The 23,354-nt window shown below is 39.8% G+C and overlaps 2 protein-coding genes and 1 non-coding gene across 4 annotated transcripts; 2 read left to right on the top strand and 1 right to left on the bottom strand.

Moving 5' to 3' along the window:
* Positions 1–10,706: 10,706 nt before the first annotated feature.
* Positions 10,707–13,692, top strand: LOC121776252 (FT-interacting protein 4-like). Of its 2 annotated transcripts, none has more exons than XM_042173412.1 (2): positions 10,707–10,778; positions 11,074–13,692. In XM_042173412.1, exon 2 carries the CDS (start codon positions 11,109–11,111, stop codon positions 13,545–13,547), a length of 2,439 nt encoding a protein of 812 aa, XP_042029346.1. In that variant the 5' UTR covers positions 10,707–10,778; positions 11,074–11,108; the 3' UTR covers positions 13,548–13,692. The 2 variants fall into 2 exon arrangements, with proteins under 2 accessions (XP_042029346.1, XP_042029347.1); XM_042173413.1 differs by lacking the exon at positions 10,707–10,778 and adding an exon at positions 10,841–10,967.
* Positions 13,693–16,670: 2,978 nt separating this feature from the next.
* LOC121776255 (polygalacturonase inhibitor 1-like) lies at positions 16,671–17,881 on the bottom strand. Its single transcript, XM_042173416.1, has one exon. It carries the CDS (start codon positions 17,879–17,881, stop codon positions 16,985–16,987), a length of 897 nt encoding a protein of 298 aa, XP_042029350.1. The 3' UTR covers positions 16,671–16,984.
* Positions 17,882–18,328: 447 nt separating this feature from the next.
* LOC121778014 lies at positions 18,329–18,431 on the top strand. The gene has a single exon (XR_006045588.1). It is a non-coding gene; the product is annotated as a U6 spliceosomal RNA (small nuclear RNA).
* Positions 18,432–23,354: the final 4,923 nt, after the last annotated feature.

Here is a 23,354-nt window from a genome sequence, read left to right as displayed (position 1 = left end):
GTTCGCTTAGATTGAATTTTAAGAAATATAATCAAATATAAAACAAATTTATATTATTAATTTTATAATAAAATATAAAAAAAAAACAATTTAGTTGATTGTGAAGTCAAATATTAAAAGCTATAAACAGTAAAACACTTGATCATCGGCAGATGAAAAAGGGAACTTGACTTATAATCGTGGGCATAAAGAGTGATTATTATATTTAAAAGTGTATTTAAATATTCAGCATGATAATGGAGAGAAATTGAAACGTATACTCCATCCAACCCAACATAAACAACTCGTATTCCCTCTAGCTATTAAAAATAAAACATTTTCCTTTTTGGGTTGTTTAATTAAAGATGAAACGTTTCTTAAAATGAAAACAACCTCATCTATACTTTTTCTTTAATCTTAGTTTACTCTCTCTTCATTAACTTATAAAAAAAGACTGTATAAAATTTCGTGCCGGAAACTAAATGTTTCAAATTTATTGAGACAGAGGGAATATTTCTTTTTGTTATGTCCCACCTAAAGTGAGTCATTTTCTTTTTGGGCATATTATAACACAATTATTTTATCTTACTTTATTCTCTCGCACACCTCTATTTTATTCTCTCCACTTAACTCTTTAAACCTCATTTTTTAAAATTCCGTGACTAAGAAAACGTCCCACTTATAAAGGGACGCATTATACCATGAAATTGAACAGTACAGTATATATGTATTAGTAATACGAATTAGCTAAATTAATGGAATTAGACCATATCAACTAGGGGTGCTTAACCGGTTCTCGGTTAACCGGAATTGAAACCGGAACCAATCGGTTAATTAAGGAACCGGACCGGTACCGGTTCCATTTTTTTTTATAAAACCGGTTCCGGTTCTAACCGATACCGACCGGTTCCTAACCAGGAACCGGATTAAATTTTAATTTAATTTTTAATTTATATTTTATAATTTCATATTAATATAACTTAATATACCATTACTATTATTCAAGTTCTTAACCCTATTTTATAATTTAGGTATTGACTTGTCGAATATTTTTAAGTGTTGGACTTTTTTAGATGTTTAATTGTTTAAGTTTTTAGTTATTGGATGATGAATATTGTTGCTTTAACCTGCCGGTTCCAAACTGGAATCGGCCGGTTCCGGTTCTTGAATTTAGAAAATTTTGTTACCAGTTAACCGGTCCGGTTCTAACCGGAACCGGCTGAATAAGCACCCCTAATATCAACAATCGTTATATTATGTTTAAATCATATGGAGCGTTCAAACTGTCATTTAGGTGTTTAACCCAATTTTAACTTTATTTTCTAATTTATAAGAGAGTAATGATATTTTGTAGTATAGCTTAAAAAATTAATTAGAAAAAGTTATGAATTTTAATTTGTTTGCAACCATTCAACTGCAAAAAATATGACCGCTTAAGTGTAATAAGTATATTACAAATATGACCGTTTTATTTTTAATTGTTATATCAGATGCAATTTCACAAAAAAAAAAAAAATAACAAAGTCATTTCGGAAGGAGAGTTAGAAAAAATCTTCTTCAACGATAGTATGATTTTTTTGAATTTCTACATAGAATCACAACTTGAAGAAACCTTCTCTGAACAATGAAAACAAAACCATATCTCAAAGAAACAGAAAGGTTTATATCCACAAAGGCAGCACCTATAAATAGGAGAGTCTGGAGTTGATTGGGAAGTAAGATACTGGAATTGGAGCATGCGCCGACTTCTTTTCATTCTTGCGCTTACTATTGTCGGAGATTTGCGAGGTCGTGTCGGATACTCGCGGAGACGAACACACAAAACACCCTAAAATACTTGACAACAAACTCATTCTTCAAACACAAGTCTGGAAAAAAAAATTTCTCATCTTGAGTTACTTTCCTATTAGGATAGTTGTGGGATGAGAGGCTACTCTTTGGAATGGTTATTTATAGTGAATCAATGCAAGATTTGATAGACCAAGAAATGGCAATGTTGATGATGTTGTTACATTACTAAGAGAATTCCTTGTGGATTCTTAATTTATTTTTTTTATTATTAAGAGTCCAATGAGTGATAAGTAAGTTTATCAGAATTGAAAATCAACCATTGAAATGAGAGACGTGGACAAGTCGGATATTTTGGCATTAGTCACTCAGATTGAACAGGTCATGATTGGTTAGTAGATGTTTTCAATTAATTATTAAGGAGTACAATTTAATCATACGACATTTTCAGCTAATAACCAAACATAATACTCTCTTCGTCTCGTTTTAGCAGTCTCGGTCACTTTTAAACACTCATTTTATAAAAATGATAATAAATAGTTAAAGTGAAGAAATTGTGAAGTAAGAGAGAGAATAGTGTACAGAATAGTCTTATCTACATTATTCTCTCTTACTTTATCATTTCTCTACTTTAACTATTTATTATCATTTTTACAAAATAAATGCTTAAAAGTAACCGGATTTGCTAAAGCGGGACGGAAGGCGTAGTACGATACTCCAACATTTTTTCGCCCAGCTCAAAAAATATAATTTATACATGAAATTAGGTTGTAGTCTTGGAACACCACTTTGAGGTATTTTTAATTAACTTCATTCTAATTATATGGGCAAAGAAGAATAACAAACTTACCATATAGTACTAGTTGATAAGGAGCATATTGATTTTTGTTAACTTTTATCTGATTTTTTGGAATTAATAAATTTAGTTGATTTATAAAACCTCAGTGACACCTGATAAATTTGAAATACTAAAAATTCGATGGAAGTACTGATTTGAAATATTAAAGATTCCAATTTTGGCTTCATATTAAAGCAGATGTGCTTCTTCCTTGAAGATAAATTAGTAGGAATTTTATAATCAAATGAATTTCTCAAAAAAAAAAGGAATAGGAGGAGTCATGAAACACATCGAAATATGGATTTTATTGAATTTCTTTGTATTCACATAATTCCAACATCGAATATAAAAACCAGCTTTAAAAAGTTTCTTTAATGATCAAATAACAAACCGAAAAATTAAAGAATATGTCTTACAACCCCATTCATTACAGAATTATCAATGGCTTTTAGCAACAAGACAACATTAATTCATGATAAAATATTAATCCAATATTCATAAATTTGAATTTAAATTCCAGGCGAAAGGCCTTCAAAAGCCAGAGTCGGATTTGAGTTTCAATATTGAATGAATATTTTAATTTGAGAGCAAAAAAATCATCAATAGTAAGGATTCATGTACTACTGAATAATTTTGGTAACCTGCATGGATCATGTTCAAATTTAATAACCATATATTAGTATAAATAGAAATTAGGCCCAAGATTGATTACTTGTCGTATTTCTACTAATCAGGCCCAATTCAAATATTTTGGTCCAATTGATAGCAAATCGCTTTTTTGTGTTTCATCATTCCCACTTTTGATCTGTGGTGTATTACTTCGATTATATTTAAAATATTAATTATTGTCACACCATCCTTTTATTCCACGTTTTTTTAATCCTTTTATTCCAGGTTGGACTAAGAGCATCCACAACCGTGCTCTTGCCAGCGGCACGGTTGTGGGCCCGGGCGGTACTATTCATGTCTGCTCTCTGGCAAGAGCACAACACCCACAACTGTGCTCTTCCGCAAGGACGAGCACAATTAATTTAAAATTCAATTAAACAATAACATTTCCATAATATTAAAATTCATTTAAAAACCACAATAAATATTACAAATGACAAATAAAATTAAACATTACATAATTAAAATCCTAAAAATAAAAATTACATAATTAAAATCCTAAAAATTAAAAATTACATAATTAAAATCCTAAAAATTAAAAAAACCACTACTCGTTGCCGAATTTCGCCCACATGTGGTTGATTAGGTCTTCTTGTAGTTGATTGTGGATTCGAGTATCGCGCATTGTGTGTCTTGTCTCGATCCTCTGGCCAACCGTCGTATGCTCGCCTCGGCGTGGGGGAGACCTCGCTGTTGAGCTTCCGGCTTCGTCCTCGTCGTAGAAGCTAGCCGCCCTCGGCCCTTCGTCGGCTATAATCATGTTGTGTAATATAATACACGTGAACATGATGTCGGCGATATTATTCACGTACCACAGCCGAGCCGGTGCCTTCACAATGTTGAATCGAGCTTGAAGGACCCCGAAGGCTCTTTCGACGTCCTTCCGCGCTGACTCTTGACGCTGCGCAAAAAGAACCCGGCTCGGGTCGTGCGGGTTGTGGAGCGTCTTCACGAACGTCGACCACCTTGGGTAGATACCATCGGCGAGATAGTAACCCATGCGGTATGTATTTCCGTTGATGGTGAAGTCGATCGCCGGTGCTACACCATTCATCACATCATTGAAGAGTGGTGAAGAATAGAGCACGTTCAAGTCGTTGTTGGATCCGGCAACGCCGAAATATGCATGCCAAATCCATAGGCGATAGTCGGCGACCGCCTCAAGGATAAGTGTTGGGCCGCCGCCTTTGTGACCGCTTAAGTGTTTCCCCCTCCAAGCAGTCGGGCAATTCTTCCACCTCCAATGCATGCAGTCAATGCTGTCAAGCATTCCGGGAAAGCCATGGACTGATTCGTGAAGACGAAGCAACCGTTGGCAATCATCGGTGGTGGGTGCCCGAAGGAATTCATCCCCAAAAGCAGAACGAACGCCCTCGCAAAAATTCTTTAAACAAAGGATTCCAGTGGACTCACCGATATGCAAATACTCGTCGAAGATGTCGGCCGTTTGCCCAGTAGCGAGTTGTCGGATGGCACACGTACACTTCTGCAACACCGTGATACTTTGTCGGCCGGCTGCATCTACACCTGTTTGAAAGTATTCAACACGTGCGGACAATGTGTTGACAATTCGCATGAACAAGCGCTTTGACATGCGAAAACGGCGCCTGAAGTAATCTGCCGGAAACCGCGGATGGTCGGCAAAGTAGTCGGCAACGAGCCTTTCGTGGGCTCCCTCCCGGTCACGATGGATGTAGCGGCGATTTGATCTAGTGCGTTGAGGAGGATGAGCGGGGGTATTCGCCGCGACATATGCTTCGTAAGCGGCACGATGTTGTTCGTAGTATTCTTGTTCTTCGCGCTCCGCTTCCGCCATGAGATGAGTGAAATCCATTTGATGTTTTGAGTGAAGGTTGAATGTGTTGATAGTTTGTATAAGAATTATGAATGAGAGATGAATGAGAGATGAATTGATGTGATAAATGAGTGATGAATGTGTGTATTTATAGATATTTTGGGGGAAAAAATAAAAAAAAAATCAAAAAAATTCAGAAAAAACGGGAAAAAAACGGCCATATTTTTGGGATTTGGAAAATATTTTTTTTTATTTTTTAGCATTATTTATAATTAAATACCGATTTAAAAAAAAAGTTTGAATGCAACGGCTACGCCGTTGCCCAATCCCGTGCCGCCACGTGTGCGTCCGCTGGCACGGACGTGCTCGATACATCGAGCAGCGCCGTGCCAGCGGCGTGAGCGCAGCGGCGGCGACCCTTCTCCTTGCCGCTGGCACGGACGGCGGTGGCGACGACCGCCACCGCTGCGGATGCTCTAACATGCTTACGTGAAATTTTCATGGTTTTGATCTTTTGTTATTTATACTATTCATTATTCTTATTTTTTCTGTAATGCTCAAGTTTTATTGATACAGAAAATAATTATATACTAATAAACTCAATAATATTTATACAAAATTAGATGTATTTGAATAGAGAAATATAAATGGGAAGATTGACTTGCTAGAAAAAATAGAGACTGTATGCCCTAAATTATTTTTAAAAAAGTAAAGACAGATAACTTACATACAAGAAAGCCTATATAGACACAATGTATATTGTGGTAAACAAATTCATGGATCTTTATTGATTGTCGAGGTTACAATTAAATAGTAGCTCGACCCAAAAGTTGGTCAGACTACTCCATGTATTCCTAGATCTGACAAAATATGGGCTCGAGCCAATTGAACTAGTCTGCATTTAAATAGACTTGACTAGTACATGTTTTGCCTGAGATAAGCAATCTTGACTTGTCACCAATTAATTTTGGTATGGAATCTCACTAGAACATGGTTGGTCTCTCTTTCACGTAGCAGGTGTGCACACTGCAATGAATAGACCATGCCTAGCCCTCGGAGGCACGTAAAATCTAACACTATAAGCGCGAGGTTTGAGAGTTAATAGGAAAGTACGACACGGGAATAGGTGCACGGGGCGACTTCTGTCTATCCTTGTCTTTCTTTGGTGAGGGCGGCGGCGATGACGAAATCTTGAAGCAGCTGAATAAGTTTGAGAAGAAAGACATGATTATATATATTGGCGAGGCAAATAACTAAAGAAGCTCTGTAAATCAGTATGGTATAATCTTTGGAATATTATTGTAGAGAGATGTGTGTTGATTATATGCAAAGCTGCACAAGTAGCAAATTATATATAGTAAAACTGTAAAAGTGAGTGAGCTTGGTGGGCAAGCAAAATTTTATTATTGGGGGTTGATTTTGACGTTTTAAATAATTTTCTTCGTCAATAGTCAATGACGGCTCTGTCCATCCACTATGTGGACTTGGAATTTTTCTTGGGATTCAAGTAATAAAGTAATGATTCTATAAAAATGAATTTAAAATATTCAGCATGATAAGAAGTACTCCCTCCGTCCCGTGCTACTCGCACGTTTGCTTTTCGGCACGGAGATTAAGGAATGAGTGATGAGCAAAGTCAACAATTGCGGTTGTAGGTGATAATTTTTACTAAAAATGGAAAGAGTGCAAATAACTTGGGACATCCAGAAAGGAAATAAGTGCAAGTAACATGGGACGGAGGGAGTACTACTACTATTATGGGGAGATTTAGGAAAATGGGAGTACATATAGTATCGTTGCAATAAATTGAATAAAGTACTAATTAACAAAGGCCATTCACAATGGGACGCCCTAAGACGCGCCCTATATGTTTTACTATTATTTTATTAATTAATTTAAATGTTTTTAAATATATAATGCAAACTAATTAAAAAACATAACGATTAACTAAAAATCGGCGAAGATTGCATTAATTACACAAAAGTTACACGATTCAAGTTGGCTAATCTACGCAATTCCCAACTTCCGGCGCAGCTCATCGATCAACCCCTGGGGATATTCGACGGGGTCCGTACACTTCTTGAGGGCCTTGTGCGTCTGCAACAATATCTTCGCCATCGAGGCTGTTGCCAACGACTCATACGCGGCGGCCGTCCGGCTCAGGGTCCGGATCGGGATCGGCGATAGGGCGGCGGCGGTCGAGGATGATGTCGCCGCCGCCTTCCCCTTGGCCTTCGCATCCTTCACGCCTATGGGACGCAGGGAGGACATCGGTGTGCCGGAACTCTCAATGTCCTCATACGTCCGGTTGAGGTCCACCGGACGAGTTCCACTTTCGCTGCTCGTGTAACCACCAGCTTCGGTGGTCTTCGTCCTCTTTGTCGCACCGGTGTGCAGAATCCTGCCTTGGAACTTCTGCTTGTCCCTCAAGAGCGCCCAGATGGCCTCATGCTTGAAGTCTCCGTACAGGGACTGGTACGACAATAGCGCTTTAGCGCGCACGTCGCTCAAGCTCTCGCCGCTCCCCTGCTCCCTCGAGCACTTCTCGTACTCCGCCGCGAATAGGTTGACTTGCTTCTTCACCTGATCCCAGTGCTTGCGGAGCTACTTGCGTTGGCGCTTGTACGCGCTCGGCGGCTTCGCCGCATTGTAGCGCTCAGCGATGCGCTCCCAGTACGCCACCTGTCTCAGGGTTGTTCGCGAATATCGGGTCCTCCGATATATCCACCCAACACCTCGCCAATACGAGGGTTTCATCCTGCTGGTAGTTCGTACGGCCGGGGGCGTACTCTTCACAATTGCCTGGAGGTGGCAACTTTTCCGCGCGGTGCCGGATCCGCTTCTTTTTGGCGGGGGCGGAAGCGGCGGCGGCGCGGCGGGAGGGTGCGACGGGTCGGTTTGGAGACGGCTCCATGTCATCCAAACCGTATGATTCCGTACTGAATTCGGGATCGTACTGCGTGTTGAGGTCGAACGGCCGATATTCGTCGGGTTCTGTACCCGGCCAACGTGCCTCACCAAATATCGGACTATTGGGACTTGAATCCATTTCGTAGTAAATGTGAGTTTCGAGAGTGGAATCGTGAAATGAAATGTTACAAATGAAGGTGGGGTAGAGGTATTTATACAAAAAAAATAAAAACGCGTGTCATCGTCCGCGCCCATCGTCCGCCGAGCCCACAATGGGGCGCCCGAGGACGATGACCGCCATCGGGCGTGCCATCAGTCGCCCCATTGTGGGTGCCCTAAATTAGTGTAATTGGGCCATATCAATAATTGTTATATTATGTACTCCTATAAATCATACGCATGACAGAATTAAAAATTTTGGTTTTTAACCTAATTTTAATTTTATTTTATGATGTATAAGAGAATCACCTATATTAATAAAGGGTTAAATTGTCAAATAAATAAAGTTTTGTAAAATTCTGATTTGACTAATAAATTTAAAAGTTGATTAAAAAATAACATTGTTGATGTTTTTTTACAAAATGACATTGTTTTTTATATTAATAGACGATGTCGTTTAACTCACTATTAGAGATATCAATATATACATTTTTATTTTTAGTTGTCATACCACATATAATTCCACCTAAAAAAAATTTGATGTGGAATAACTATAAGCAAATCTAAACTACATGATTTTGTTGAATAATTTTTAAAATTGCTGGATTAACTAGAATTCAACAAATATAAATGTTTTTTCTAGCAATTTTTCTTAATAAAATAACCTCATAAATAAGTCAATTATAATTGTATACTAAATACATGTATAACTACCAAACATGTGTACCACCTTGAAAGGATAGGGAAATAACTCTGGAAAATCATGAAATTTGGTCAAAATATGGTTCTCCCGACAACTTTAAAAATTATTCGAAATAAGCCATGAAATTTTAATATGATAGTAAAAAAAATGTATGTAATATGGTAGCCAAGAAATCATATCTAAACGCCATATATGGTCATTTAGTTAATTTCAAGATTTTTTGCCTGTTTTTTAAAGTTGCAAGGTGGATCAAAATTTGTCCAAACTTCATCATTTTTCCGGCAATTTTCCTAAAAGAATAAATAAGACCATCTTTTGCTGGCTAATAACTCAAAGTTTGGGAGTTTAATGGTTGGTTTGAATGTATATTTGGAAACCTTTCTAATGTAGATTGGTAGAGTTCTAGTCTTCTAGTCATAATTAGAAATAGCCAATGGCATGCATGATCCATACTTTTTTTGATCTTTAATCTTACCCATAAAAGGTATACTAGTATTCATAAAAAGGAAGACGAATGAGACCGATCAAAGATATTAAATTAAATAAAGTAAGAGAAACAAGTGTGACTCAAATGAACAGCATTAATATATATGTATTCAAGCAAACTTGGCAATATATTGAAAATAAGGTTGATAGCTAAGGAGTGGAGATACTATTATCAGTTTTATGTTATGATTTGTTTATATATATATTTCACTTATTATATTATGGTATTTGTTTATATACATATTATTACTTATAAATTGACCTTTTTTATACAATTAAATTTGTATATTTATGCATATTAATTTCTGGACATTGGTCCCCTCATTTTCATTTACAGAATCGCAAGTGAGAGAAGTGGAGTACCAAAACACTGGCTTATTTGGCCATACACTTATTATAAGCAACCATCCATTTATAGTATATCTGGATTCAATGCTTGCTAAGAGTCCCTCTCAACTTTATAGATGAATAACCATAATTATTTTTCATAATTACTACCTGTAACATAAAACAAAGCTGTATATTGTTTCTGAAAAAGTTAGATCAGAACCCAAATCAAGAATGCACATGACACTGGACCCTCCATAATATTTTTATAATTAGTTATTATTATTATTATTATTATTATTATTATTATTATTATTTCCACACTTATCATTTAATTAAAAATAATGTCGCCTGCCTTGAAATTTTGAAATAGTACTAATGTAAATCTTAACGCTTGCATCTTGTTGAAATGTTATAGAATTACTAGTGGAATTTTCAAATTTTGGCAATATGTCAGCTGTTTTTCTTTCTAATTTATGTTTGGGTCTGAAGTTCGGTGAGCGAAATGAATAACACTTTTAATAAGGATCAATAATCAAATCTAACATAATCTTTTGCAATTTCATCAATCTTATCTCAATCATTGAAATTTATTAAAATGATCCCAATTTTATCACAATCATTATAGAGTATCAATTATTCTTCTCAATTTTTTTACCATGTAATCAATTTCATTGTTACTAGAATACATGTCAGAAATATTTTATTTTTATATAATAAATATTTGTAGAAGAATGATTAAATTGATATAAATTGAAGAAATTGTGATAAAATTAGTAAGGTGGAAAACATGGGATAAAATTGGTACATATTGAAAATAAAATTGATATAATTTCAAAGTGTGATAAATTATAAAAAAAAGTTTGGATAGATTTGATTAGTAACCCTTTTTAGTGATGATTAATACTCTTATTTTACAAGAAAATATAAAAATAGATATAATTACCAAAATTGAGGATTAAAAATTTCACCTAAACCCTACAAATAAACCCTCAATAAATAAACACACGCACACCGCAATCAATTGTGATTTGTTCATATTCATATATACATACACAAATTATACGTATATAATCACCTTCTTCCACAACCGTTCCTCCAAGCGCACGCAGAGGAAAAAAAAGGTTTTTATTTAGCTTACAATTATGTTCCCCTGTTTTTTTCGGAAAGGGTTTTTGTTATTAGTTTGAAGCATTAAACAAACATATATTCGTTTCCACACAAATCAAATCAATTCTCCCTCGTTTTTCAAATGGAAATCTTTTAATACTCAAACCCGTTACCCAAAATTTAGGAGAAAACACACATTTTCTGTAACGTCTCCATTAACTCCTTCATATTGCATCCCATTTTTTAGCCGCCTATCAAACTTTCCTAGTTTTGTTCATTGTGTTTCCGGTGCTCCTTTTTTTTTTGCAGTTGAAGTTTGGTTTGAAGCGCGCTGTCTGTCAGCAATGGCGAACCAAAACCGGAACCAGAATCAAAACCGGAACCAGAATCAAAATCAAAATCAAAATCAGAATGAGAACCAGAATCAAAATCAGAACCAGAACGTCAACAGAAATCAAAGTCACGATCCTCACCAGAATGCAGCCATGGAGGAGGAATTCAACCTGAGGGAGACGCGGCCCAGCCTCGGCGGCGGGAGAGTAGCCGGAAACGATCGCGTCGGCACCGCCTTCGACCTGGTGGAGCAGATGGACTATCTCTACGTCAGAATTGTCAAGTCCAAGGAGCTTCCGGGAAACCCCGATCCTTACGTCGAACTAAACCTCGGAGGGCTCAAATCCTCCACCCGGCATCTCCAGAAAACGTCCAATCCGGAGTGGAATCAGGTATTCTCGATATCCAAAGATCAGATAAATGCCCCACACATCGAGATTTCTGTCAAGGACAAGAGCAGGGGCGGCGGCGATGGTCTGATCGGCATGATTTTGCTCGACGGCATTGATGTTCCTCGAAGGGTGCCGCCGGATAGCCCCTTGGCGCCGGAGTGGTACCGGCTGGAGAATCAGAGGGGCGAGAGGGTGCCTGGCGAACTAATGTTTGCGATTTGGATGGGGACGCAGGCCGATGAGGCGTTCCCCGAAGCTTGGCATTTGGATGCCGTGAGTGTTAACGGCGAGGGCGTCAACGGAATTAGGTCGAAGGTCTATTTATCCCCTCGCCTTTGGTATCTTAGGGTTAATGTGATTGAGGCGCAGGAATTGCAGATTTCTGATAAGAATCGGCAGCAGCCGGAGATCCTTGTGAGAGTTTCTCATGGGGAAAGTGTTTTGAGGACTAAGATTTCTCAGAGTAGGAATGTGAATCCTCTATGGAATGAGGATCTGATGTTCACGGTCTCGGAGCCGTTTGAGGATCAGTTGGTTTTGTGTGTGGAAGAGAGAATAGGGAACAAGAAGGATGAATTGGGGCAGTGTGTGATCCCTTTAAATGGTGTGGAGAAGCGGATCGATTTCAAGCCTCCCGGAAGCAGGTGGTACAATCTTGAGAAGCCTAATGCTGGAGGGAATGGGCAGAGGAATGCGAGTAGGATAAACAGCAGGCTTCATCTGAGGATCTGTTTCGATGGGGGTTATCACGTTCTTGATGAATTGACTCATTACAGCAGTGATCTTCGCGCCACGGCTAGGCAGCTTTGGAAGCCTGCGGTTGGGGTGCTGGAGTTAGGCATCTTGAATGCTCAGAATCTCGCGGCAATGAAGTCCAGAGACGGGAGGGGATTCACGGATGCTTATTGTGTGGCCAAGTATGGGCAGAAGTGGATCAGAACGAGAACGATCCTCAACAGTTTCAATCCCAAGTGGAACGAGCAGTACACGTGGGAAGTGTACGACCCGTGCACTGTCATCACGGTCGGAGTCTTTGACAACTGCCACTTGCAAGGAGTGAACGCAGGTGGCAAGGATTCAAGAATCGGGAAGGTGAGGATTCGCCTCTCCACTCTCGAGACAGGTCGTGTCTACACGCATTCGTATCCGCTCATAGTGCTTTCACCTTCTGGTGTGAAGAAAATGGGTGAAATTCAGTTGGCTGTGAGGTTCTCCTGCGCATCTTTGTTCAATGTCTTGCAGCTTTACACGCAGCCGCTGCTGCCGAGCCTTCACTACCTCCAGCCCCTCAGCTGCCAGCAGGTTGAGGTTCTGAGGTATCAGGCTACTCAGATTGTGTCAACGAGGCTGGGCCGGGCAGAGCCACCGTTGAGAAAAGAGGTGGTGGAGTACATGCTCGATGTCGGATCAAACATGTGGAGCATGAGACGAAGCAGAGCCAATCATTTCAGAATGGCAGGGATCCTCTCTGTGGTTGCTAAAATACTGAAATGGTTTGATCAGATAAGCAGTTGGAAGAGTCCCTTGATGACAGGTTTAGTCCACATTGTGTTCTTGGTATTCATATGCTTCCCTTGGTTGATCTTGAGCACTGTGTTTCTGTACCTTTTCTTGATCGGGACGTGGAATTACCGGGGGCGGCCTCGCAACCCTCCACACATGGATGTGAAACTGTCTAAAGCTGACATGGCCCTGAACGACGAATTGGACGAGGAGTTCGACTCATTCCCGACGTCTGTGAAGCAAATGGAGGTCTTGAAATCGCGATATGATAGGCTGAGGTCTCTTGCTTCGAGGGTGCAGACGGTTCTTGGGGACATGGCGACGCAAGGGGAGAGGTTCTACAATCTGCTGAGCTGGAGGGATCCGAGGGCGACTGCACTGTTTCTCATATTCTGCTTGGTTGCCACTGTGGTTCTCTACATAACTCCACTCAGAGTTGTGGTGATTGTGATGGGATTCTACTCGATGAGGCACCCGAGGTTTCGCGACCGGCTTCCGTCGTGTCCCATGAACTTTTTAAGGAGGTTGCCTGCAAGAACAGATGGTCTGTTGTGAGTGAGTTGCAGATATTGGTTTTGGTTTGGTGCAGCAGTTTTTGGGTTGGTTAGTGTTGATGGGATTTAGTATGGGTTATATAGGTGGGTGGCTTGCTTTCCTCTCATTTGATGTAAAGAGTTCTTTTACTACTATCCTTAATTTATCTGCTAGAATCTACCCGACTTTTAATATCCCCTCTGTTGCTCTGCTTTTTAATTTCATTCAGAATTACAAGACTTGAAGGTGAATTGAAAAGGATCACATACTTGTACTAATGATTTTTATATAAAAAAAAGTTATTAATTTAATAAATCAATATCATTCATGATCGTTGATGAATTTTTATTTGCACTAACATGAATTTTTATTCATAATATATAAAAAAAAGTGAATTAGAAAACTAATGCGTTACCATTGAGTTTACATATTCAACATCGTTGATGAATTTGATAGACTCTAAAGTGGACTAACGGAGTATAGGGTTAGTCAGATTTGAAGTCCTTTTTGCACTTTTTTGTGACCTTTTGCCCTATTTTTATCCTAAGGACATTTTGTCCATTGAGGTGGTGTTCGGTTGCCATGACTAATATCATGAGACTATTCATCTAGGATTAAGTTGTGAGATTATTTTAGTTGGAGAAGGGAGACTATAACTAATTATCATATGACTATCCATATAGGAAACATGATACATATTTAATCATGAGATTTAATTTTGTCAACCGAACACCCCCTGAATTTAGAGCATCCACAATAAGAATAGCTCAGCCATAGCCTAGCCACAAACTCCTCCTGCCACATCATCAGCCCTAAAAATCCTCATGTCACATCATCAAAACAAGCAAATAGCTCAGCAATAGCCTAGCCACATCACTCAAAATTATATAAAACAAATAATTAACAATCACACAAAATACGGAATTAAATTTACGACACAGATACGAGAAAATTTAATTATATTATTAAAATTAAAAAAGTACATTAATTAAAAAAATTACATTAATTAAAAAAAAAAACCGCCTCCGTCTCACTCCTCGTCGCCTCCGTCGCCGTCGCCCCCCAACCGTGCCGCGGCGGCATTCAAATCGGCTCGCATGCTCACGAGCATTGCGTGAAGAAAACTCTTCTCCTCGGGGTCAGTTACCGTCTTCCAATCGGCTAAGGTCTTGGCCATCTGAGCCCGCGTTTGTTGACGCGCGAAGAAGGCAAGATCTGCTGTCGACTGGCCAACAGGGGGGATGCCGACTGGATCTCCTGGGACCCACCGGCGACCCCCTCTCGATTCCCATTGCGCCCGCCTTTGACCAGCCGGGCGAGTTTGGCGAGCGAACGATGGAGGGGACGGGAGCTCCTGAGCACCCTCGGGGAGGTCGTGGGAACCGCCGCTGCTGCCGCTGTAATCACCGGTATAGTTCAGTCACTGCTTATTCGGCCAGCCAGCGTCGACACCTGCCCGGAACTTCTCGGAGTCTGTCAGCACCTCATAGCAGTTCCAGTAGGTGAACTTCTTATAGAGCCCGGGCACGGGGAAGGCTTTCTCCGCTATCCTCCTGCAGTCCTCGTCAGTTTGGCCACTGCTCTGCATGCTGAGGGCGTTGGCGTACAAGCCCGAAAATCGGGAGACCCCAGCCCTGATTCGGTCCCACGCCTTCCGGCACTCCTCCCCGTTGCGTAGTCTCCCCTCCGGGCAAAATGCCTTGTAGGCTGCTGCTATTTTGGCCCACAAGTTGACAATCATCTGATTGTTCGAAGTGAGGGGATCATCGCAAACACTCACTCACGCCTTGGACAGCGCGACGTTCTCCGCATCCGTCCACTTCCTCCGTACCTGGCTGTCGTCATCAACCGGCTGCGACGACTCGCCGACCCTTTTGCCCTTCCTCTTGCCCTTCTTCTTTGGGTCGGCCCGACCCCGCCCTACTCCCCCCGTTTGAACGGGAGTTTCCTGAACCCCGAGAAGATCAAACCCTAACTCCCCTAAGGAGAAAGTCTCAAATTGCGTGAACCGCGTCTCCGATGGGGTCGATGTGTGCGAAGAAGCAGTCGAAAAATTAAAACTGGGGCGATAGACGTTGTTCCCCCCCCGGTGTCCCCTGCGTCACGGGCTGCATCACGGGTGCCCACCCCGACATCATCTGCATCACGGGTGCCCACCCCGACATCATCTGCATACCAGGATGCTTTCCCGGTACTCCCTTCCATCCCGGCATACTAACCCCACCTGCCATCCCGGGCATACTACCCCCGGTTGCTATCTCAGGCATCATCTGTTGCCACGGGTACATGTTGTAGTACCCGGGCATTGGACCCCATCCACCTCCCACGAGGTACCGAGGGAGTTTGAGACTCGCTCGTCACTGGAGTACCTTCGTTGTTGTTATCCACTGCGCGTTGTTGCTCTTGTACATAAATTAAGATAGAGAGAATACTTGTTAAAACAAGCGGTGCAAATGAAAATAACGTGCAAATCGCGTATATATTCGAAAATTAAAAAAAAATCCGCTCGCCGATCCGGAGCCTGCAATGGCAGCCAGCGGATCGGCGAGCGTATCGGCCAGCGCTCGGAAATCGGAGTGCACTCGCCGATTTTTTAGCCGAAATTCGGCTAGCCGGTTACAATGGTTCGGCGAGCGGACCAGCTAGCACCGGAGATCGGCTAGTCGGTCCGCTCGCCACCATTGTGGATGCTATTATCCACTAACATGCAAATTTAAAGAATACTTAGATTGATTTTAACAATTCATCAAGTAGTATCGTTATGTGATTTTGATTCCCATCAATTTTTACTTTCTTTTTCTTTTTGCTTTATTTTTTACCTTTTTAATTTTCCTTATAATTAAATAGTTAAACTATTTACTCCATCAGTCCAAAAACAATATTCTTAATTGTGGATGCTACTGGTTTTAATGAGAAAATTGGTAAAGTAAGAGAGAATGAGAAAAAGTAAGTAGATAAAGTAAGAAATATAAAGAGAAAAAATGAGTAAAGTATGAGCGAAAAACTTTCTATTTTTAGAAATTGGACTATCTTTAGTGAACATCCCAAAATGACAAAGTGAAACTATTTTTCGTTGAGGGAGGGGGTATATTTTAACAAAAAATCAGATATTCTACTTGATTATGGTTAAGAACTAAACTAATGTAAGATCCAATTAAAATATGATTCTCACGGTTCATTTTTTGTTACAAAAGATTTGCTCATTACATGGGTATATATTTAAGGACAATCATAAATTACAACAAAAATACTCAAAACCAAATTTCAGATAATTATAAAATTGGCACAACATATCGACTCATTCGATCACATGATAGAGCACTACCTCGAGCCTATGTTGCACAACATTAAATTAGACATTCATTTGCATGGATTCAAAGGAATCCCACAAAGGCACCGATTATGCACAAACGACGAATTCTCCCAAGGCTCCGATCTATACCTCAACTTCCACCCTCTCACAATCTGTTATAACTAACATTCAAAAACTGAAAGTAAACAGCCTCCGTTATCTGCTTCGGAATCTCCCCATATATCCTGTTATGCGATATGTCCAACATGTCTAGCGACTCCATGAAGCTCTCCTTCGACAGATCAAACTCGAACCCGTTCCTCGATATGTCAATCCTGCTCGCGGCCTTCCCCTTCCCAAAGAACACCGACGTGTCGCCAGTCAGATTGTTTCTACAAACATCCACGGACGAGAAGGGTACATTGGTCAAAGAAGATGGAAGAGGCCCGAAAAGTTTGTTGTGAGAGAGGTCGAGTGCTTGGAATCCTGCGGCTTTTTGGAAGTGTCCGAACGCTTCTGGGATGGGGCCGGTGAGCTGGTTTCGACTTAAATCAATTGCGAAGAGGTACGGGAGAGTCGGGAGGGAAGGAGGGAGTGTGCCGGAGAGGCGGTTGAAGGAGAGGTCTAGGTATGCTAGATTCTTGATTTGGGCAAGGAAATGTGGTATTGGTCCTGAGATGTTAGTCCAGCTTATTACACGGAATCTCAAGTTAGGTATTTTTGTGAGTGAAGGTGGGGTTTGGCCTACTAGGTTGGGGATTTTGTGGAGGCAGAGATTTTGGAGGTACGTTAGGTTGGCGAGGGACGAAGGGATGGGGCCGGTGAGGGAGCCGTGGGAGGCTATGTCGAGGCTAATGACGCGGCTGGTGGTGTCGTTGCATTTGACGCCGTACCAGTCGCAGCAGTCGAAGGCGGGGTCCCACGTGGGGAAGGGGTTGGGGTTGGTGAAGCTGTTTTTGAATGCTGTCAGCGCGGCTCTGTCATCCCAACGACAGAGCCGTGCTGCAGCAGAGATGTGAAGGTGGAAGAGAATGAAAGTGATGGTGAGGAGTAGTGGTAGCATGGTTGTTGGTGGATGGGAAAAGAAAGATGGAATTTTTGAGATTTTATAGTGCTATTTTTGGATTTGAATTATTGTTGTTTGGTCAAGATTTGTGCACTCTGCATTATCTAGTGGGCTGTTGGGACCATGTGAATTTGGACTTTACACAGCTAGAGCAGTCTTGCATATAGTGTATACAACATATTTTGACCACAGAAATAAGAGCATTTGTTAATAACACAATCAGTGATGCTATTGCTCCTCATCATCTTCATTCTCTCTACTGCTATGTAACGTACTAAAATGGTAAAATGATTTCACTACAAAGGAGCGGAGGGAGTACTTAGTACACTCCCTACTGTTTTTCTTGATTTATTTCATCATGGGAACCATATAGTATATGTTTCGTAACATCTTGTGAAAATTCATAATTAAAGAAAAGCATGGGTTCCCAATTAAAGATATGGGGTCCCTTCGGGGACATCCGATAAAATTGGAACGATACACAGAAGATTAGCATGGCTCCTGCCCAAGGATGACACGCAATTAAAGATATGGGTGAAAGACGTTGCTATTTTGCATTTCGAAAATTCAGAGACTTGTTATAATTTAGCTTCTCTACAAAAGACACGTACCAAAGACGGAGTATCACTTAAGTATTGTATTGTATTGTATTGTATTGCTAGGCTTGTTTGATTGCAATGTTGGTAATCTTTAGATATAGCAAGATAGTAAAACAGGGTGTTATAACTTGATTTCCTAGATATAGTTACGTATCATATTTTAGTGTTTGGATGTCTAGTTGATACTTTGTCAATTAAATATATGTGTTTGATCAGGCAACACATACCAAAAGATATGATTTTAAATTGACATCAATGACCTTGTTTTATAAAAGGAAATTACAGTTTTATCCCATGAAACCCTAATTGGCGCCAAATAGCAAATAATTCATTTTCATTTGCTGTCACTCTGAAACCCATTTTATACAAGCAATCCATATCACTTGAAACTTGCAATTATCTCTTGCGAAAAATCTGAGGAAGTCGATTACAGGTAAAAATCGCCCAAATTGTATCTATTATTGAAACTTAATTATGAAGTCCATATTTGTAATCCTTCATCGTGCAATAAATATAGTGGTTCATATGGGTGTGTCATGCTTTCTTATTGATTGTGTTTTGTGTTGGTTCTTTCCACTCAAAATTTATGAACTGAATTTGACAGCCTTTAACACATTCATCTCCCAATTACTTTATAGCTCTGTCTGCGTGATTTACGACATCATGGGAGACCATATTCACGGCAATGATAGTGGTAGCCCAGTCAGCGGTGGTAAGTGACAATCGCATAGCACACTCAGATTTTCTAACATTCATTCTAGTGGGACCAGGGCTATTTGAAGTCCAACGCTATGACTTTCATAGCCGATGTCCGTGTTTGGAAGATATTGATCGTAATATATACCATTTACTAAATAATGCCCACAAATATTGCCCTCAAATATTACTTAAATTGATTTACTTTCTCCATTTTGCAGCTGAGCTTGCAGATCATATGACTGGTGCATTCCCCCCCCAATGTGAAGAGCTCGGACGACTATGAGCCATCCGAGACTGAGACCGAGACCAGGACTGATTCTGTTTTGGATGAGAGCTATGAATCTCAACTCGGTGCAATTGACATCAACGATCACCCAACCTTTATTGTTGTTCTCACAAAAGCACACATCCAGCGCACATTGGTAATGCCATTGTCGAATATGCAGTAATTCAGAATCATGCATGATATTTTATAACATCTTCGTCCATCAACAGAAGCTACCTCTAGGTTTTTGGAGGCAACATATTCATACGTCGACCAATGGATCTACAGCTTACCTGACAACCGATGAGAATACGTTCGAGATAACTTTGGCTAAATCAAAATCTAAGATTTGGGTTGAACATAGATGACGTTGTTTCCGAGACCAGAATAATCTGAGGGAGGGTGTTCAATGTAACTTCCAATTGGTGGAAGTGGGCGAGGTTCAGTTCTATATCACATTCGAACGTTAGGATGTTGGGATGAAGCCTTAAGTAGTCAATTGGATTAGCCTAATGTAGCCTCGGTTATAATAGTTTTCATAGTTCAGTGCCCAATAAATGGGCCAATTTTTCCCGAGATGATCTTTTCGGTCATCTCTATTTTGTCTGTAATAGTTTGTGGTATCTTCATGTATGCCAAGAAGACTTGATGCACTTCTGTTTTGATGAATATTAGGGATGTGGGTTGTGCAGTTTCTATGAATATATGCTTATGCTTTATTTGCCAATTACATTTATTTCCATTATGAGTCCCATGATTTGTTTTTGTATGCCGTCAATATCTCACATTTATGCAGATTGACATAACATACTATAATACTCAACGAGTAGAAATAAATCAACGGATCATCCAGAGCATAACAGATGAACGACAATATAACATCAAACACAAAAGTTATTATAAAGTGTACAACAACAAAAAGTGTAGTTTTGCTAAAACTATTTAGCAGCATATCTACGTATTAAATTCGTCCCACTGAGTCAAATCATCTTTTCTCATATTCCATGCGTTGCTAGGCTCGACATGCGGTATGTATTCGGGATCTGGTTCAATGTCGACACAATTGTCATTGTTATCTTCACCACTAAGCTGTTCTTCTACTGGATCCACTTTTATTTGGCTGCGAATGAAGTTATGTAGCAAAAAACAGGCGTGGATGAGGAGGGTCTGAACATCTATTGGATAGAAACTCGAACTTCGAAGTATTCCCCACCTCATTTTGAGCACAACGAACGCCCTCTCAATCACATTCCTTGCCTTTGTGTGTCTCATGTTAAAAAGCTCTACACGGGTTTGAGGAGCCGCACAACCAGGGGCCCATTCTTTTAAATGGTATCTAACTCCCCTGTATGGCGTCAAGAATCCTTCTCTATTTGCATACTCGTTGTCACAAAGGTAATAAAACCTATACAAGTGTAGATGATCATAACAAAAATATTATACAAGAATATATTTTAAAAATAAAAGTGCAAATCTGTACCTAACATACATATAAGCATGGGTTGATACTAACCTTTTGGTACTTTGAGGCCGTGTGGTCGACTGAGTGCATCACGCAAGATGCGCGAATCATCAGCCGAACCCTCCCATCTCGGAAGTACATATACAAATCTCAAATATCGGTCACACACAGCTAGAGTGTTCGTGGCTATATGGCCCTTTCTGGTACGGTACCTTAGTGCGTCTGCGAGTGGCACTCGAACATTTATATAGGTGCCATCTAATGCACCAAGACAACCCCGTGTTCGAGAAAATAATGTAAAAAAACACATCTAGTTTCTAAAGCATTATTTTAATGTAATTACATATGAGCATCCAGTTCATTGTGCGAACCTGAAACCATTTCCACCTTGAGTCAACGCAATCCTGGCCGATTGGTTCAGGTTTCACTAATAAGACTTCGTATAGTTGTAGCACGCCACGCAAAACAATATGCATATAGTGGGAAACCGTCTGAGAAGACCACATAAACTTGAAGCCCACAATACGTGACTTCTCGTGATGAGACAATATGCACAAAAACATAGCCACCTGTTCTTCTAGCGTCACGAATTTCTGGTCTGTAAGACCGATTCGATCTCGAAGGAGGCGACATAGTCGCCCAAAGGTATTTCTGTCTATCCTTAAATAATCAATGCAGCTCCTATCTGTGATACCAACCATTCTATTCATGGGTCGGACTTGTTCAGGAATTCTATCTAGCAACGCAAACGTTCCAGCAAGACGTCTTCTCTTATTTCTCTACCTTCAACGGTTAATCATCGAGAGTACATGACAGAGCAGTAAAATATTACGGTCATGAATTTTCATCAGTTCTTCAATCACTAACATGATATTTGTCATTTCTTGTGTAAGTGGTGAACCCTGGTGCAAATCATTCAAATTAGTACTCTAAACCAAACGCTTATAAAAAACAACTGTCTGGATTAGCCCATTCAGAACATAATTTCACATAAAACAGAACCTAAAAAAGGCTTGATTAAAATTTTGGTACAATTGAAGAAGTCCAAAATTCTGAAAATAAAAAATGCTTCAAGAAGTATGATATCTACATAGTTTCACATAATACAACAACGAAAAGGAGCTTGAGTAAAATTTTGGTACATTTGAATAAGTCCCAAATACTGAAAAGAATATGAAAATTTCTTCCTAAAAATTAGTGTATTATATGCTCAGATCGTAGGAAATAAGGGTAATGATAAAATACCTCTTTGCCAATAACTCCATCAGCCATGTCGATTTTCCAATGAAATGTCGGGTACCTGTTGCAAAGCTTCAGTCGGCCTGGTAGCTGCTGCAAAGCTTAAGTCTTCCGGGTAGCTGCGGCAAAGCTTGATTTCACCGGCAGGATGTAGATATCAGACTTAGGGAGGATTTGCGCACAACCAAATTGGGCAAAGCAAACACTATTCGAAAGGGAACTAATGGATGTATACAGAAAAAAACGGGGGTAAATCGGTCAACGAATCATCTTTTCTTATCTTGATTTTCATGGTTGGCCACAAACGCAGTGGATGAGAGGTGTAGGGTTTGCTCTGAAATTGGGTTAAGAAACTAAGAAAAAACGGATCACAAATATTTTCCCGGATCTTGGGCTAGCACTAATGTGGCATTCAAACAATGGAAAAAAGGGCCTAACGTGGGTGTAACATGGCATTCAAACAAGCCCCTAGTGTTTATGAAACCTTTCATTTAAGAAGTTTGGGTTTAATGCAAATTTTTTTCTTTCAATTTAAACGTACTCCACAAAATAACCTCCTCTATGTAGTTGTATTAAGACTCCGCTTGGTACACAGAATTAGAATTGAATTGGAATTGGATTCTATGGAATTGGATTTCAATTCCAATCCTACGTTTGGTGAAGTAAAGTAATTGATATGAAATTGAATTTGAATAATTTGTGCACACACACGACACACACTATACACAAAATGCACACTCACACACACTTCACACAAAATACACATACTCTAGACACATACACACACCGCACACACTGCACACATAATACACACACTGCATACAATATACACACACTACACACATTATACACAAAATACATTCAATGCACACAATATACACACCCTGCACACACACACAATACACAAAATACACACACTATACACATAATACACACACTGCATACAATATACACACACTACACACATTATACACAAAATACATTCAATGCACACAATATACACACCATGTACACAACACAATACACAAAATACACACACTGCACACACTATACACAAAAAAATGCACCCACACATTGCACATTATACACACACGCTATACACAAAATAAACACACTACGTACACTTTATACCCAAAATATACACACTATTCACAAACTAAAATTTCAAATTTGGTTCAGTTTAAACATTTGGAAAATTTCAGTGTT

The sequence above is a fragment of the Salvia splendens genome, chromosome 18 (genome assembly GCF_004379255.2).
Source record: "Salvia splendens isolate huo1 chromosome 18, SspV2, whole genome shotgun sequence".
In the NCBI taxonomy this organism is placed as follows: Eukaryota; Viridiplantae; Streptophyta; class Magnoliopsida; order Lamiales; family Lamiaceae; genus Salvia; species Salvia splendens.
This window is presented reverse-complemented; position numbering and strand designations above follow the sequence as displayed.